Consider the following 13,617-nt stretch of genomic DNA (forward strand, 5'->3'; position numbering starts at 1 on the left):
TAAGCGCCATCATTCTCACTTCGAAAACACGTTTCCAGTGGCTCAAGGTCCCATCTAGTCACCGGTGGTGCCAGGATATAACCCAGAAGCTGTACCATTGGTACTTGCATGCCTAATGACCTGAGTTCAGTATCAGGAACCCACATGGTAGAAGGAGAGAACTGACTCCTATAGGTTGTCCTCCACACATGACTACAAAAATGCACACATGTATACAAAAGAAAATAGAACAAAAAATAAAATAAACTTAGAAGTCTAAACTTTTTTTTCCAACTACTAAAGTTTGTTGCTTTTCTACTGTATTTGTAGCTATTGCTTGAAAATAGGATATAAATTGTAGTAATTTTGGGAGAGGGATTGCTGAGTAAGAAAGCAAGTGGAAAAGATGCTAAAATGTGAACAAATGTACCTTGTTTTGCATAAGAAATTTGTCTGAACACTTCAAATGAAAAAGAAAATTCTAACTAGACACCAGCCCTGTCTCCTAGGATATAAAGGAAGCCACCTTAGAGGGAGAAACAAAGCATCCAGGCTTTTAAAAAGAAACAAAAGAACAAGCTTGAAGAGGACAATGAGCAAATCTCTTAAAGTTTGCCTTCCAATGATGTGGGTAGGCAAATACCTTTACTTCCACCAGACCTAACAGTTCAAACAAATAAACCTCACAAGCATTCTAAATCTTTAAAAACAGAAACTACTAATCCAGGACTTTTCAAGAAGAGAAAGGAAAGGAGCCTTCACTGCAGAACAACTTCCCTATGCCCTTCCTTAGAACAGCTCTGAGCATCTATGTTCATTACCTCTTCCATGAACCTTCTAGGACATTTTTCTCAACCACCTCCATTCTTCTCAAACACAGACTAAAGAGTTCTTCCTTCCTGGTTTCTTTAGAAAACTAACCAATATTTTAGTATAATGATCTTCTCTAGACCATGAATTCCCACAGCACGCCAAGACCCATTGCTTATGTCTCCAGGTCCTAATTTTCAAATGTAACACTACACTTACACTACTTAAGTACTCTACAAAGCTTGCTGAATAAGGAAAGAAGTTAACAAAACAGAATTCAGCATGACCTTTATGGGAAGAAAATCTTTTATTAGTGTAAAACCTCCCCACATTCCATGTCTTCAATTTTGATCCTTTCTCTTTAGAAATTTCCCATCAGCCACTGATTCAAGCTGAATAAAACAATATAATCTCCACTTTGGCTTGCAATAGTTTCTAATGAAGTACAGGAATATTAGTTTGAAGGATCTAGAACATAGTTAAGATTTTCAAGAGCTTATATTGAGAAGCCAAGATGCATAATAAAGTCTGAAATGTTTGCTTATTACATCTAAAGCAGAAGGCAACACGGGAAAAAGCTCCACATTTAAAAAAGCCTGAAACAGTGGTTAGTAAGGAACTTCACTTCATCCACTTCCACTATTTAGCCATCAAAATAACAAAAACAACAGCATCCCCCAGTTCACAGCCCTCAACTACAGGGGAAAGAGTCACTGGCCTGAACCTTTCTCTAATGCTTGTTGCCCAACCACTTACTTGCATAATTATCTGTTTAAAGAATCCTTTGAAGTAAATCTTTGGATAAAGAAGTTTTCTTTTTCATTAGTTTAAGAAAATTAAAAACAGAGGCTCTGCCAGATCATGACAAATACAGATGCTCATAGTCAACCACTGAACTGAGAACAGGGTCCCCAACGGAGGAGTTAGAAAAAGGATTTTGCAACCCCATAGGAAGAACAATACCAACCAACCAAAGCTCCCAGGGACTAAACCACTATCCAAGGAGTACACATGGATGGACCAATGGTCCCAGTTGCATATGTAGCAAAAGATGACCTTGCTGGGCATCAATAGAAGAAGCCCTTGGTCCTGCCAAGGCTCGATGACCCAGAGTAGGGGAATATCAGGGCCGGGAGGCAGGAGGGAGTGGGGATGAAGCACCCTTATAAAAGCAGGGGGAGGAAAAATGGGATAGGAGGTTTATGGAGGGGAAACCAGGAAAGGAGATAACATTTGAAATGTAAATAAAACATACCAATAAAAATTAATTAATTAATTAATTAAAAAAAAGAAAATTCAAAACAACATCCCAGTTTAATCTCATTATCATGGGAAGAAAATGCCTCAATCCATGTTTTATAATAAGCCATTCTTTGGTTACCATGTTACCTTGGTTAGAGTCCCCTGGGTCTTCTATATGAGCAATGACTTTGCTGAGATAAATGTCCTTCTGTTTTTCTAGATCTGATTGTGAAAACATCCTTGAATAAAGCAAACCAGGAAGAAAAACATCCATTAGAGCCATGACTTTCATGTTTTGTTGATGTCAGCTAAAACATCCAACTTATAACTTACAGAGGCAAATTCTCTTTTAAGATTCATTGAGAGAAAAGACAATGTTAGTTATAGTACAAAACTGAAATCAAGTATAGAGTTTAGAAGTAAAGGAAGAAATAAAATTCCTGCTAACAAAGAATAGCAGAAGGAGATAAAAACAAAGTAGTTCCTAGAGAGATAAAGCATTTGTTAAATAATTCAAGTTTAGCAAACTTGACTGAGCCACACAGAAAAAGTTGAGTAATATTAAGATTGGGGGGGAGGGCACCTTCCAGCTAAATCTGGCAATTTAGGGCAATCATGCATGACCTTGACAAGAGCAATTTCTTAGTCCTTGCTCATAACAATAGTTCTGTATGAAAAGAGTTAGTGGGTGCAAATATTGACACTGTAGTTTATTAGTGTTCCAAGAAGCCTGATTTGTGGGTTTTGGTATAATTTCACTCCAAGGAATTCACAAAGCGGAGCTGGAGAGATGGCTCAGCAGTTAACAGCTCTTCTAGAGAACCTGGGGGTTCAATTCCCATTACCCACATAGCAGCTCACAATTGTAACTCCAGTCCCAGAGGATCTGACGCCCTCTTCTGGTTTCTGTGGACACATTTGTATGGCATACAAATATAAATAGGTAAAACACCCATACATGTAAAATAAATAAAAATCTCAAAAACACAAAAGAAAAAATTGACGAGGCTTCCTTCAATTATGTAGAAAAATAAATAAATAAAACAAAACCCACAATACCAAAATTTAGTGGCAAATAACTGGACTTGTCATTTTTAAGTGTTTAAATAAAACCATACCAAAAGTGTATAATAAAAGTCTTTTTTTCAATTTTATTGTAATTAAATTAATCTGACTCAATCTATAAAGTAGCTTTTCTAGTACACTCTACTGAAAATGCCCATGTATAGATACTGCCATCTCCTGGCAACAAGAAAGTAAACTAAAAAGATGCCTCAGAACTGCAATCCTAATTAGGATTTGTCCCCAGTAATGCAAGAGAGAAAAATAACCAAAATAATTTTAACCTTTTTTTTTAATTAAAATTCTGACTTCCTATCAAATATGTGACCAGGCCTCCTCATACATGGAAATTTTGTGTTTATATAGTGTTTTACTAGTATGTCTTTCAAAACAACCTTACAAGGCTGTGGAGAAGGCACTGTCAGCTTAATTTTACTGACACGGAAACTGAAGTGAGAGAATAATTTGCTTTACATAACACAAACAGGTAGACTCAGAATTTCAAGTTTGCTTAGTCCTCCTGCAGGATTTCATACCCTACCCCCCAAACATAGTAAAGAAGATACTGGGAAGGAAAAGAAAGAAACAAAAGAAAACCACCAGAGACCAGAATGGTTCTACATTACATTACCTGGTTCTGGTTTGTAGAACAGGAATGACTTTGCCTAGTCTTCTCTCACCTTTCGCCTCCCCAGAATCCTTGTCAAAGGCATGCTGATTTGTTGTTGTTATTTTGGTTGTTGTTTTCCAGTGCAGAAGGCAGGGATACAATAGGACAGATAATTACTAGTTATATTTTTTTATAATTTGCAGCTGTATCATATAACTGTAAAGATCTCTATGAGAATATAATTTTTTTTGAGGGGGTGGTTTAGACAGGGCTTCTCTGTGTAGCCCTGGCTGTCCAAGAACTTGCTCTGTAGACCAGGCTGGTCTCAAACTCAGAGATCCCTCTGCCTCTGCCTCCCAAATGCTGGAACTGGAAGCATGTGCTACCACTGCCTAGAAAAAAGATTTTTTAAAAAAATAAATATCTTTAAATACTATGTATAACACACCATGGTGGCATTTAAAATAAAACTGCAATTATAATTTTTAAAATGTTTCTGAAGATGGGATTATTTTATACAACACTCATTTAGGAGACAGGGAATCAAGCTCAGAAGCTAAGTAAGAATCTAGAGATATAGCTCACTTTCCTAATATGAGTGAGGCCCTGGTTTGGATCTTCAGCATTTAAAAGAAAAACCACACACAGAAAAATTAAAAAGCCTGGGCAAGATATAGTGATTCATGTTTGTAATCCCAGCACTCAGGAGGCAGAGGTAGGTGGATCTCTGAGTTTGAGGCCAGTCTAGTCTACAGAGTGAGTTCCAGGACAGCAGAGGCTACACACACAAAAAAAAAAAAAAAAAACCTATCTAGGAGAAAAACCCCAAAAACACAAATCAAAAGGTAAAAGAAAAAAAAAATTTGAAAAAACATCAAAGGTTGAAAAAGTAAAGTAATGGTGTCAGTCAGGATTCAAACCCTAGTTCCCTTGAATACAAAGTTCTGCTACACTCAAACAAAATTATCATTGTGGTATATGATGTCCACAGGGGAGTATATATATATATATTTTTTTTTTTAAAGATTTATTTATTTATTTAAGTACATGAGTACACTGTAGCTGTCTTCAGACACACCAGAAAAGAGCACTGGATCCCATTACAGATGGTTGGAGCCACCATGTGGTTGCTGGGAATTGAATTCTGGACCTCTGGAAAAGCAGTCAGTGCTCATACTGAGCTCATACTTCAACTGGTTTTATACATCTTATATATGGGAGTTAAGTACATAGGAATTCTTTCTTAATAAAAATAACTTCATTTCTACTATGTCTAGAAAAAATGTACTTACTCTGTTTGATGAACTGGACACAACTGGAATTCTCACTTCACAACCTGATTTATGTGATCCACTATTTTTCCTGTTGGGTACCTCTGAATGGTTGGAGATCTGAGAGAACACAGGAGTAGGTTTCTTACTTTCAGGTATATTTTTATCTGAGGCAGTTTGTTCGATGTTACTGTTTGAAGGAGAAGAAAGCAGGGGCCCATCCCAAGCAGAGTTATTGGGACTGACCCCTTCAGGTTCAGTGCAACGTTTACTCTCATTAGGATGAAGATTGTCTTCTCTCGTCTGTTCCTGATGGGAGGCAGGTTCTTTGGAGGAATCGATCTTGTCTTTATCAAGCACAGGATCACAAACTGTTGGATTAAATGGTGCAACAACAGTTACTTTTATAAGATTCTTTTCAAGTACAAAGTGTCTGTTTAATGATTTACTAGGAGTTGGTCCATGACCAACTGATGTACTTAGTTGAGGTAGTTTGAGGAAGCCGGGGGTTTCAACTGCTGGTCCCAAGCTGTACAGAGAATTTTCTTGAGAAGTATGGGGTAGAATTTGACTCTTTCTCGCTCTATACTCATGATGCCCACCATCATCATCCTTCAAGAGCATCTCAATCTCTTCTTCTGTGAAACTGAAATGGCCATCATCTTCTTCACCATCAGAAAACTCTAACAGGGAGTCATCCAATTCATCTTCATCTGAGGAACCCCAAGAAAACGAGGCATTGTCTTTAGGCAGAAAAGAGGTACCAGAAGACTGTTCAGAGGGCAATAGTGAGCACGTCATATCTGGAAAATATGAGTAAGTTTTGCTGAAGGACAAGAAATAACTAACTCCAATCTACTATATGTATAGAGGAGGCATCCTAGGATCTCAAATGGTGTGCTTGCACTGTTATTTGTAACTTGAGAAATAATTAAAATATTTAATCTTACTAGCATTATAAAAATGAATGTTTGAATAAGATACCTTTTCTGATCAAAATGGCAAAATTAAGATGAATGATAATCTGGGTTGCTGATGCTGTAGAGACAAGCACTTAACTACTAGTAAAGCATAAGTTAATATACAATTTTGTGGAGAGTAACTTGGCAACACTATCTGATCTACTATTCTCACTTCTGGAAGTTTATCATACAGAACTACCTACTACAAATGGGAATTTATTACAAAGACCCACCTATAACAAATGCACATGGAAACACAGAGATGTTCAAATCAGTATTATTCAAAACAGTCAAATACTAGAGGACCTACATGTTCACCTCCAGAAATGTTCAATAAAATCATGAGACATTCATGTCAAAAACATTTTTCAACTACTTAAAAGCACATTAAGAAAATTTATATGTACCACTATAGAATGACTATAATGTTCAAGCAAAACATGCTTTGTGAAATGTTTGAGACATGAAGTTTATACTTTTAAAAAAGAAACATGCATTACTCTCCAGTTCTGGTGACTGAACCTGGAGCCTCATGCATGCTATGCAAGCCCTCATATCCCCAGGCTATTTCTTACTTTTTAATTTTATATAGGGTTTTATGAAGATGAACAGACTAGATATAACTTGCTCTGTAGCACAACCAGGCCTTGAATTTGCAATCCTCCTGCCTCAGCCTCCACAGAAGCTGGGATTCCAAGCTTGTGACCCAACTGAAATGTACATATACACACACATACCTATATACATACATACACACATATATTTTAAATGAAAATGAAAATGAGAGAAGTAGATATATAAGCGTTGCTGGGTATAAGTGGTAAATGCCTTTGATCCCAGCATTCAGGCAGTTAAAGCAAGTGAATGTTATAGGTAAGCCAGAGCTATACAGTGAGACCCTGTTTCAAAAGACAAAAATTTAAAAAGATGCCTTGCATACTGTGTGGAGCTGCTGGAGCAATCTCTGCCTTTGCCACGAGACCAAATGGAAAAAGGTTTCAACTCCTGCTGGCTGTTCCTTTCAGGAGACTTGTCAAAGTGATTGACTCCCACCTTCCTGCAGGCACAAAGAAAATTAAAGGATCTTCTCATCACTTTCAACCCCGATAATTACAAAGTCAACTGCATTATGCTTCAAGGTGTTCCATCTATTAATTTTGATCTTGATTTTTTTTAAATACCAGCAAGTTGGATTATTTTCAGTGAAGAACACCAAAGAAAAATCTTTAGAGGAAAAAAATTACGCAACTAAGAACTGGTTTAGTTCTTCCCAACAACTGGCACTTTCTTATGACTACTTTAGTTGGGTAAATAAGGACTAGGAGTCTTAAGACCTAAGATTTGGGCTCTGTCACTAACAAGTCCTAGCCATTTAGTCACTTAACCATTTGGACTTGTTCCTTGTAAAATAGGAAAGGGTTAGAGAAGGAGGAGGCATGTCAAAGATCTTACCACATTCTAAAAATTATAACCACAAAAACCAATCAAGCCCCTTCTTCACTTTCAATATATATAAAATACAACGAAAAGTCAGCAAAAATATAAATACAAAAATTGTTGCTTACTATCAATTATTCAGGTATCAACATCATTCAACTTTTTCTACATGACTGTTTACTTGTATAATTAAAACCTTGTGTGGTGGTGAGGGATGTGACTGAGTAGTGTTTGCTTAGCATACATAGTGGGCTGGGATTATTGGCACACACCACTATACCTACTTGGGCAAGTGCTTATTTTTTGAGGTAGAGTCTCATAGAGTTCAGGATGGTATCCAAGTCATTATGTAGTGGCTCCCAAGTGCTGGGATTACAGGAATGTATCTCTTCACTTGGCTTCCTTTATAGTTGTTTGGTTTGTTTGGTTTTTTGAGACAAGGCTTCTCTGTGTAGCTAGCCCTGGTTGTCCTGGAACAAGGATCAGGCTTGCCTAGAACTCAGAGATCCACCTGCCTCTGCTGTTTATAGCTTTTTAAACTAAAATTTCCTTCACTTACTACCCACATACCACATCTTGATTTTCAGTAACATACAGCTTTAATTCATACATTCCTTCAAAGCAATAATTTTCTGAGCTACAACCATCAAACAACTAAGCTACATACTTTGTCTCTATGATTTTAAGAAATAAAGTTATGATTCCCAATTTCCCAGAACATATGATTTTTTAGTTTAGTTTTGTTTTTGTTTTAGGGGTGAGTTTTTGTTGTTGTTGTTATTGTTGTTTTGGTTTTAAGACAGGAATTTTTCTGTATGGCCTTGTCTGTCCTGGAACTTGCTCTGTAGTAGAGGCTGAGTTTGAACTCACAGAGTTCCACATGCCTCGGCCTCCTAAGTGCTAGGATTAAAGGCATGCTCCATCATGCCTGGCAATATGTTAGCAAGAAAACACCAAATATTAAGTTCTAATATGAGAGAATATAAAATGGTATAGACAATAAAGCACTAAAAAGAAAGGAGAGGAAAATAAAGTATTTTATATTTAAAAGGGATCTAGTTAACTCTGAAGTGTGATGGGGCAGGCATTAGGAGTACATGCCTCTAATCCTAGCACTCAGAAAGAGGCAGGCAACCTCTAAATTCAAGGTCAGTGGAACTTCAGAGTGAGCCAGGCAAAGCTATATAGTCTCAAAACATACCCTGTATTATTTCGTTTTTGATAGGAGTACAACACTTACTTTTAGAAAAGTACAGGTTTTATTTTTTGATTTTTAACTTTAGAAAAAAACCTTGTACCAGCTGCAGTATATTTTACTTGTCTCCAAGGTCATTTAGCAAATGGCAAAAGCAGAATCCAAAACCTAGACCTTCTCTAAATTTAGTATGCTTGCTAATAAACTATGGAGTATATAGATACTAAAGACAGATTTCTATTACTTGGAAAGATAATTTAACCTACCCTAAAATTCATCAGAAGCTGCCTGAGGTGTCACAGATGTCACCTATCATCCAGAGACACAAAACTGGCTCTTTTCAGCACCTTTCATAATGTCCCAAGTGGCAAAAGCATCAAAAACAGTATCATATTCATAAACAGAAAGAGACAAATACATGTTAACTCATACGACTCATTCTCTTTACAACTTTAATTCCTGAATTTCAAAAATTCTTTTTAATAAATAAACTTATTAAAACATGTAAGCAAGCCTAGCATGGTAGAATTATGCTTTAATCCCAGAACTCAGGAGACAAAGTTAGGTGGGTATCTGTGAGTTTGAGAACAACCTGTTCTACATAGAGAATTCTAGGACAGCCAGGACTATAGAGAGAGACCCTGTCTCAAACAAACAACAAAAAAACTTGTTCAAGTAGCATAACAAAAGCCACCACTCAGCCCCCCACCCCATCTATCAACACCACTGCAAATCTCTTACTCCATCCTCTCCTTTACTAGATTATTTCAAAATAAATCTCAGGTATCACACTATTTATAAATAACAATTCCTTATCCTAGGCTGGAGAGATGGCTCAGTGGTTAAGAGCACTGACTGCTCTTCCAGAGGTCCTGAGTTCAAATCCCAGCAACCACATGGTGGCTCACACCATCTATAATGAGATCTGATGCCCTCTTTTGGTGTGTCTGAAGACAGCTACAATGTACTTATATATAATAAATAAATTTTTTTTAAAAAGGAGCAAGGTATGAAAAAAAAATTCCTTATCTTAAAATCTCCTGCTTAGGAGCTGGAGAAGTGGTGCACTGGCTGCTCTTGTAGGAGACCTGGGCACCGCTCCAAGCATCCTCATGGTAGTTCACAACTATTGTAACATGATACACAGATATACATGCAGACAAAACATCTATACGTATAAAAATAATAATAATAAAACTTAAAAACTCCTGCTTAATTTTCCAATTAGCTTATTCATATTTTTCACGCTTAAGGAAAAACAAACCATCATTTAACTAAGGCCCATAAAATGATTTCCTACCTTTTCCCTACTGTAAGTACCTGTTAAAGAAAGCTTCTATGAATATATACAGATACCACAAAATTATAAAAAATATTTAAAAAATTAAGAACCACTAAATTTAGAATAGCAATCACTTCTGGTAGTGGCAAGGAGACATGAATAGCTTCAGTCTATCTGTAATGTTTGGTTTCTTTGAGTGAAGGTCTCATGTAGCCTAGGCTACCCTAAACTCCTGATTCTCCTTCTTTGTTTGCCTCATAAGTCCTAGAACTATAGGCACCATGGCTGGCCTTTTCTTTTCTTTAATCAGTAGAGATGAAAAATAAGCCTGGACAGTAAGTATAATGGTAATTAGTACTATGCTACCTTGCTTAATTTTCTGTTTGAAATATCTAATAAAATATACTGTTAGAAGATGGCTAGCCGGGGGCTGGAGGGATGGCTCAGCAGTTAAGAGCACTGACCGCTCTTCCAGAGGTCCTGAGTTCAATTCCCAGCAACCACATGGTGGCTCGCAACCATCTGTAACAGGATCTGATACTCTTTCTGGTGTGTCTGAAGACAGCTACAGTGTACTTATATACACTAAATAAATAAATCTTTAAAAAAAAAAAAAAAAAAAAAGAAGATGGCTAGCCGTCTCAGCGAGTAAAGGTACTTATCCCACAAGTCTGGATATCTGAATTTGATCTCTAGTACCAATGTAAAGATAGAAGGAAAGAACTGATTTTCTCAGACCTCCACTTCCACACCATACATGCACATACACAAATTAGTTTAAAAAATAGTTTTGGTCTTTTTGAGACAGGGTCTCACTTTGTATCTATCTATGATTGGCTTAGTACTCACTATGTAAACCAGGCTGACCGAGGTGGATGCAATAACATACATACACCGTTAATCCTATTATATCACTCAACTGACAGAGACAGGTGGATCTCTGTGAGTTCAATGCCAGCCTGGCCTACACTATGAGTTCCAGGCCAGCCTGGGAAACAGAGTGAGATCCTGTCTCAAAAACCAAAACACAACAACAAAAATTAAATTATGAAGTCAGTGTGAAAGATATATCAAATACACCCTAAGTCTCAAATATTTTCCACCTATAAAATAAGAAACCTCACAGTCCAGTAGACTCATCAAGTTTTTACGAATATTAAGTAAGACATGAACATAAGGAAGGCACTTAGTACACTACCTATGGTTACTTCATCCCACCACCTACATCCATCTCACCCAGAGTCTTAAGCACAGGAATGGTAGGAAAAAGGCTAAACTGGCAAGAAGCTTTGCCAGATTCAATATGATCTACTTAGTGAAGCATTTAACCAATTGTCATTAAACTAATTTAAGACCAGACTGAAATATCAGGTAAATTCTTCAAATTAATGGCCCATGAAGTAGCTTATATTAGAGGCACTGGGCTAAAATTCAAAGACCTCAGCAATTCATCTGAAATCTCTGAACTTCAATATAAATGAGACCACTCGTCTGAAAAAGGCAGAAATAATGGAGCTCCTCTATTTCCAGAATGTTGGTGGGGGAGGCAAGAGGATGAAGAGTTCAAGGCTACCTGAGGCTCCATTTCAAATTCCAAACCAGTATGGGCCACACAAGCCAAAGGTGGGAGAGAAAGGGAAGTGTTTGAGATAGTCAATTTGAATTTTCAAGGGAGGGAAGCCTTCAACAAAACTGAAATTCTTGCAAGACACAGTGGCATTCACCTTTAATATCAGCTCTTAGGAGACAGAGGCAGGAGGATCTCTGAGTTCCTGACTAGCCTGGTCTACAATGCAAGTTCCAGGCTAGTGGTACATAGTGAGACTCTCTAAAAAATTCATAATCACCATAATAATAATAATTAATAATAATAATAAACATCCTGAAGCTCTTAAGTGAGGTTTCACAATTACTTTTCTCCCATACTACCATCACCTGCCATTCTTGGTACTTGCCTGGTAAATCTTTCAACTATGGGAGCTTCTTTATTTTTAAGGGAAGAATATTTTATTATTTCCAGATTCTCTTAGTTCTGTTCCACGTCTCTGTGTGACCCTATTCTGTCCTTCCACTTCCCTCACCTGTCCACCCCCTTCTTCACACTTTAGTGTACCACCCCCTCTCTGTTCTCTAACCTCCTGGTTGCAACCTCAAAAACTGGTTCCCCATCTATTTTTATCTTACCTCAAAAAACCTATTGCCCTAGTGCACAAAGCTTCATTCTATTCAGGACAGTAAAACGCCAATGCCAAATGTATACTACATATCCTCCTTCAAGTCTCTAAAACCTAAACCACTACCAAACTGAGTTTGATAGGCAGGGCCAAAAGCAAGGATCATTTTGCAGAGGGGACTTTTCATTGGCCTTTGATTTCCAACCTCTCCTAAACACAATACATGTGAAGCAAACAGCGTGCGCGCACACGCACGCACGCACACACACACTCTCACACACACACACACACACACACACACACACACACACACACACGCAGGGCTATATCACCAAAATGAGCCCCTCCCAAAAACATTTTTTTTTAAGCAATGTGAACTGACATTATCAGAAAGAATTTTGCAACTCCCTCTGTGCTAACTGCAAACACAGTAAAATGGAAAGACAGCCTGTCTGAAATCTCTGCTTTAGGTAACAATTCCCCCAGACTAGGGAGCCAAGAATCCCACACAGGCCCCAGGCAGCAGATTTTTCTAAACTGAAGCAACAGGTTTCTTTTTATAAGAATAGTCTATTAAAGCCTGGGGCTCCTAACAACCGGGGCGGGGGTTGGGGGCGGGGGACGGACAAAAAAATGAAGGCAGCAGGTGAACTATGTCCTCATTTGGTGACCCTCTTCAGGGCTCAAGCTGAGGTGTCAGTAGCATTCCCTGCGGCCCTGGATGGAAAAACATTAAGGGTGGCCCAGGGATGCCTTTAAAGGATGCCGCGGGCCTCCCCCTCAGGAACACTGGCCGCCGCACCCAGGGCCTTTGCACTTCCCTCCTCCCACTCGGGAGAGCGAGTTCTCGCCTCCCCGCGGATAGCGGGAGTAGCGCGAGTTTCCTCCGCGCCCCTCCCCCCCAGAGGCGACACAGGTCCCCGCCGGCTCCGACAGTGCACCCAACCTCAGCGGACAGACGCCGACAGCCACACCTCGGCAGGCTGCGGCCGGCTGTCGCCGGGAGTAGGTCCTCTCCCGCTACGACGCACCGCGGGAAGCCCGCCATCCCCGCTCTCCCTAGCAACAACACCCTCCCGTGGCGAGGGCACAGGGAGAGACGAGAACCCCCTTCCCCCACTGGCAGGGCCGGTGGACCTCGCACGCGGCCCGAGGACCTGACAGCTCCCTTCTCAGCAGGATGAGGGGCGTCACTCGCCCACGGCTGTGGAGGTGGGGGGCAGGGACAACCTCCCCGCCCGCCATCACCTCAGGAGCGCGAATCAGCCCTTCCCTCAGCGAGACGAGCTTCCCTACTCCTCACGGGGGAAGACGATGTACGCGGCCCTGTGGAGAAGCAACAGGCGCCCCCGACACCTTGCCTAAACGACGGACGCTGACCCTTCGTCCCTCCCGCTCTTCACCTCCGGAAGCCGGGCCAAAGCTTGGGCGAGCGGCAGCATCTCACTCCGCCCCCTGCGCCATTTTATCGCCCCCTTCACGACCTCCCCCACCCCGAGGCAGCGGGGCCAACACCAGGGGGAGGGCAAGCAAACAGTGATTGGCAGGAAACCGCCCCGCCCCTGAGAGAGTTGCATCCCGGGCAGTCTTCCT

General features: G+C 39.6%; 1 protein-coding gene across 1 annotated transcript in view; it reads right to left on the bottom strand.

Annotated features, from left to right (window-relative positions):
• S100PBP (S100P binding protein) overlaps nucleotides 1–13,377 on the bottom strand; it is a 36,960-nt gene extending 23,583 nt beyond the window's left edge. The window contains exons 1-5 of the mRNA XM_080920821.1: nucleotides 13,273–13,377; nucleotides 6,877–6,993; nucleotides 4,996–5,777; nucleotides 3,725–3,807; nucleotides 2,179–2,270 (exon numbers count right to left, since the gene is read on the bottom strand). Of these exons, the coding sequence (XP_080776947.1) occupies nucleotides 2,179–2,270; nucleotides 3,725–3,807; nucleotides 4,996–5,775 (955 nt within the window). The 5' untranslated portion in view covers nucleotides 5,776–5,777; nucleotides 6,877–6,993; nucleotides 13,273–13,377. The remainder of the gene's footprint in view (nucleotides 1–2,178; nucleotides 2,271–3,724; nucleotides 3,808–4,995; nucleotides 5,778–6,876; nucleotides 6,994–13,272) is intronic.
• Between the last annotated feature and the right edge of the window lie 240 nt (nucleotides 13,378–13,617).

This window comes from Micromys minutus, assembly GCF_963924665.1.
Source record: "Micromys minutus genome assembly, chromosome: 9".
Classification (NCBI taxonomy): Eukaryota; Metazoa; Chordata; class Mammalia; order Rodentia; family Muridae; genus Micromys; species Micromys minutus.